This window comes from Pteropus vampyrus, unplaced genomic scaffold (assembly GCF_000151845.1).
Source record: "Pteropus vampyrus isolate Shadow unplaced genomic scaffold, Pvam_2.0 Scaffold712, whole genome shotgun sequence".
NCBI classification, from domain to species: Eukaryota; Metazoa; Chordata; class Mammalia; order Chiroptera; family Pteropodidae; genus Pteropus; species Pteropus vampyrus.
This window is the reverse complement of record NW_011889493.1, coordinates 30194-35219: the sequence shown is the minus strand read 5'-3', so window position 1 is coordinate 35219 and position 5026 is coordinate 30194. Positions and strand designations below refer to the sequence as shown.

The 5026-nt window shown below is 63.7% G+C and overlaps 1 protein-coding gene across 1 annotated transcript in view; it reads right to left on the bottom strand.

The window, feature by feature from the left end:
* Positions 1–2551, bottom strand: part of LOC111733978 (SH3 and multiple ankyrin repeat domains protein 1-like) — a 14305-nt gene extending 11754 nt beyond the window's left edge. Inside the window, exon 1 of the mRNA XM_023526125.1 lies at positions 2317–2551. Coding sequence (XP_023381893.1) covers positions 2317–2523 — 207 coding nt within the window. The 5' untranslated portion in view covers positions 2524–2551. The remainder of the gene's footprint in view (positions 1–2316) is intronic.
* Positions 2552–5026: the final 2475 nt, after the last annotated feature.

Genomic DNA, 5026 nt, shown 5'->3' with positions numbered 1-5026 from the left:
GGCCCCACCTCTGCTCCCTTTCACCCGACTCTGAAGTGGGGAGGGTCCTCACCAGCGCCCAAGATGGTCAGAGACGTAAGAAACAGGGACCACCAAAAAGCACAGGAGGAGGTGGCCCCGAGTCTCCGCCCACAGGCGGGCGGGAGAAGGGGCTGCCCTTCCAGACCCCAGGTCACTCGGACCAGAGGCAAGAGAGTTCCCACGGCTAGGGGCCCCCGCTCGGCCTGGCCGTCAGCCTGCGACCCGCTAACCTTCAGAGAGCCTCTCCCAGGGTCACTGGACCCATCCCAGCCTCCGGGCGCGCTCCAGACTCTGCCACCCACTCAGGGAGAATGTGGGCGGTGAGGCTGCACTGGAGCTCAGACCTGGCCCGATGGGCGCCCCCTCAATCTCCACGGCCCCCCAGCCTGATGACCCGTCTCCCAGCTGCACCAAGCACCGCCTACCCCAGGCCGCAGTGAGTGCCCCCCAGAGTGAAACCTTCTCGGTCCTTCAAGGCTCCGCTGGCGCCGATCCGCTGGAGGAAGACCCCCGGCCCCCACCCCCTTCACTTCAGCCACCTGCCACGCATGCACTTCCGGCCCAGGACAGCCATCTCCCTCCCGTGTGCCATGCTGGATGGCCGTCACCACGTCCTGGCAGCTGGTTTAGCACTTGGCATAAGAGAGAACCCAAACACCTCTCTGCCAAATCTGCACGATTTAATTGGGAAGAAGCAAATACCATCTGGAAAACACCGGAAGATGAAATAGACCATGTTTGTGTATAATGAAGACGCTGACCATGCTGGGGCTGAGGCCCTCCGACGGCATTCCCACGCAGCGGAGAAGTCAAGTTCCCGCCGGGGCCTGCAGAGGCCGCTGTCTCTCCAGTTCAGACCTCGCCTCCTAGCCACTCCCAAGCTCCCACGCTCCACCTGTACCCCGGGGGCCCTGGAGGACCGTGGGTGGCAGAGCTGAGTCATCTGACAGCCCCGCAGAGGTCACCCCCCAATGCCTCTGTCACCCGTCACCCCTGTTATTCAACCACACTCGATCCCCACCACTCACCCGTCCATCACCCAGCACCCATGACCCATCGTCCATCATGCATCCCCCATGACCTATGACCCCATCACTTACCATCCATCACCTGCCAGCTTGTCACCCATCACCCCTGGATTACTTTCGTCACCTTGACCACTGCATGTAACACCCCCCGCTTCCCATTTGTGGCATCCCATCCAGTGCCTAGAATGGAACCGGGCTTCTCACGGACATGCACGTCACTGAGCACGAGAACGTGAAAAGGACCGCAGGACGAGATCGTGGCGACGCCCGAGAACCACCCACAACCCTGAACCAGAACAACCCCGAACCAGAACAACCCCGAACCAGAACAACCCCGAACCAGCCGCCAACCAGGAGCCTCTGGGGAGGCCGTGTGGACTTCAGCCCCTTCCTGGGTACCCGGGGCAGGGGGTCCCACTTGCAAGCGCTCGCTTCTGCTCTGGGCCGCTGCCCGTTTCATCAGAAAGCCCAGACGGGCGTGAAGAAGGACGAAGGTCGGGAACAGGGAAGGGACGCGCACGCGGACGCGGCCTCAGGGAGGAGCGTCGTGAGGTGCCCTGGGAAGGAGGGCGGGGTGGTGTGACCTGGGGACGCTCGCTCGCTTGTGTTTGGTGGCCTATCCAGGGCGCCCACTGCACAGCACCACACAGGCAGCAGAGCCGATGACCCCAGCCCTGCCGAGACAGGCGGACCAGCAGCAAGGACCCACAGGCAACAGGCCCGTGTGTGGCAGGGGCGACACAGGACGCGGAATTGACCCAGGCCTGGAGGGACACCCGGGGATGGCCAGGGGGCGGTGCAGGGAAGGGCACCCCGGACAGCTCGCACGCCTGGAGGTGGGCACAGCAGGGGACCGGGGGCTCCGCCTGCGACTGGGCACAGAGCAGGGCGGAGGCAGGGCCCGCGGCGGTGCAGGGAAGGGCACCCCGGACAGCTCGCACGCCTGGAGGTGGGCACAGCAGGGGACCGGGGGCTCCGCCTGCAACTGGGCACAGAGCAGGGCGGAGGCAGGGCCCGCGGGCGCCGGAGCCCGGCTCACTACCGCACTCGAAGCGTTTCCCCTGAGGGCCTGGCCTCCGCCCGGGCACGCAGTAGGTGCTCACTGAACAGTGTGGCCGAGGCACCAGCAGCACGCAGTGAGGCTGCTGGCAGCCAGCAGGAGGGCGCAGGGCAGGGAGCCGGGGGGAGGGCAGGTCGGGGCCGAGGCGACCGAGGCGCCCTCCGGCTCACGCACGCACGCTCGCGGCCGAGCTGGGCGGGGGCTCACCGTCTGCTGCAGGTCCTGGATGATGATGCGGATGACCAGCATGTGGCCTTGGCTCTCCTCCGTCGGGGCGCTGCTGGGCTTCGCCGCCGTGGCCCGGATGGTGTCGTAGATGGTCTCCTCCCTGGAGCTGTCCGACTCCGAGCCCATGGAGTAGTCGGAGAAGCTCTGGGCCATCTCGTCCTCGCTGGACGTGGGGCTGCGTGGCATGGCTGCTCTCTGTCTACGGGACGGAAAGACACCCGTTGGGGAAGCAGGAAGAGCCTCCTGGCCATCGGGAGAACGGGACCCCAGCACGGAGGCTGCTGGCAGAGCCACCGGGGAGGCCACGCGGGTCTTAAAGGTGGCGGGAACGTGGCACCCCCACCTCGTCCCTGAGCCTGAGCCAGGTGCGGCCAGGACCCAGGCGGGCTCCGCCCGGTGCTGGAAACGGGCATTTAAAAGGCGTCGCAGGGACGCACAGAGGGGCTGCTGGGGCGGTTTGCGACTCTCCCAGACAGGATAAAAGGCTGCCGCTTGTTTGTCTTTGAGGGTAGAGCAGTTGGGGGGCTGGGGGGTGCAGTCCCCAGGTCACGACGGCACCAAGTTCATGCTGCAATAACCCCTCTGCTTCCAACACAGAGCAGTGATAGCAAACGTGCACAAACGAGCCCAAGGCGGGGCTGTGCTCGGGAGTGACGTGATCTCCAGCCCAGGACCGAGCTGCAGCCGAAGTCATGTACAGGCTGAAGCTGGGGACTTGGGGTCCCCAACAGCCCGTGGGAGCTGGGGGTGCAGCCTCCCATCCGTCAAAGTGGAACGAACATTTCCCAGCAAAGACCCAGTTTCGGGAGCCAACTCTGCCTCGGTCACAGCCGTAGCAAGCACGGGGGGACGCGACATCACTCTGGGAGCAGGCCACCCGCCGTGCTGCCCCAGCTCTGTGGGCAGGGTCCGGAAAAGTGAGGATAAAGCTGATGTGAACCAGGGTACCGGGGAGCAGGCGGAGCATGACACACCAGCAATTCCCATAAGGGAGATCAAGGCCACCCCCCACACACCCAAGACTGCTCTCACGAAGACGGGACGAGCGAGGCCACCCTACCGTCCAGGGTCTGGCTGATGAATGTGTGGCCTCTCTCGCCATGGACGCACGGCCGTGGGAAAGCAGGAACCCCAGCTACACGCAGAGGACCCCAAACAAAGCACCACTGAATGAAATGAGGCAAAAGCCTGTGCCCACTGGGAAGGGGGAGCGCTGGTTGCCTACAGACTGTGGGTGGACGGACACGGGGTGAGGACACAGAAGCACCAGCAAGCTCTCGGGAAGGAGAATGTAACATCACCTGTAATGTCTGATTTCCTTAAAACAGTTCCAGCCAATACGGTGGAACGTCAACCTCGACAAAGCTGGGGGCACAGACGTGTTCTCCATCATCTCTATGCATCTCTTCCCCTGTGCTGGGTGGGAGGAGGGGGAGGGCAGGGAGGAAGCCCCACCTGCCCCAGGCTCCGGTCCAGCAGGTGCTCATGGGGAAGTGGGAGGCTCAGCAATGTCCAGGCGGACACAGTCTCCCAATGCCAACTCAGAGTTTAGTGCGGGAAAGCCTGCGCCCCCCGTTTGTTTCCAGAGCCCACTTAGCAACGAACCCCCCGGGGAGCGCTTCACCACTCAGCCTGCGGTGGGTCCTGGGCGCACGCCCATCCTCCACCCGACTGTCAAGGAGACTGGCCAGACAGAGGCACATGCAACCCCAACGCCGGGCAACGGGGGACACAGAGGAGCCCCTCCAGAATGCACCCCTCCCAAGGGCACGGCCAGACCTGACCGGGGTCGGGCCCCCTTACGGCCAGAGGGTGGGCCCAGACCGCGCGGGGTGGGGAAGGGGCCAATCGTGGCCCGGGGACACTGTTCTGTTTGGCCCGCACGGGGTTTCAGTGGTCTGTAACCCGGAGACTTCACACAAAAACAGATGCCTGGGCTGTCCTGGCCATCGGGAGAACGGCAAAGCCGAGAACTGCCACGTGACGCCCGGGGCAGGGCGGTGGCCTCTGCGGGTCCTCCCGGAACCCCCAGACAGCACGGCGAGGTCTCCCGCCAGCCCGGCCCCCTCACACCAGCACCTCCCCGTCCCCCGTGCTGGAGGACAGCTCCGTCTGTCCGTCCTCCCACGCTGCTGCCTGCTCGGTCCTTCCCAAGCTCTCCTCAGACCAGCCGGGGGTGGCGGCGGGGGCCCTGGACCGTCAAACAGGGCGGTTGAACGTCTCAAACAGCAGATCGCAGGAAGCTTTCCTTTTTTAAACAAAAGCTCCAAAGTCCACCCAGCGCAATTCCGAACCAACGTTTCAGAGCGAGCGGGTCCTCGGGCGTCCACTGGCCCGATGCCTCTGCTGTTTAATGATTTCACAGCCTGGCGGGTGGGGCGCCGGGGGCACTGTGGCCGAGGACGGGATCCATTCCCCTGCCGCCCGAGTGAAGTCCCAGCCAGCCAGCCGCACCGGCCAGTGACACAGTCACGCGCTCATTCAGCAGCTACGCGTGGAGAAATGCACTCCCGGCGTAATTACACGGCGTCCAGCGCCTACAGACTATGTGATACACTTATAACTGTCATACGGCAATTGTATGTTATTATGTTATCATAATATAGCACATGCAATTATGTGAAAGTGGTTATAATGTATCATAACATGTAGCATAAATATAAATCATACATGTGACGTCATTGCATAC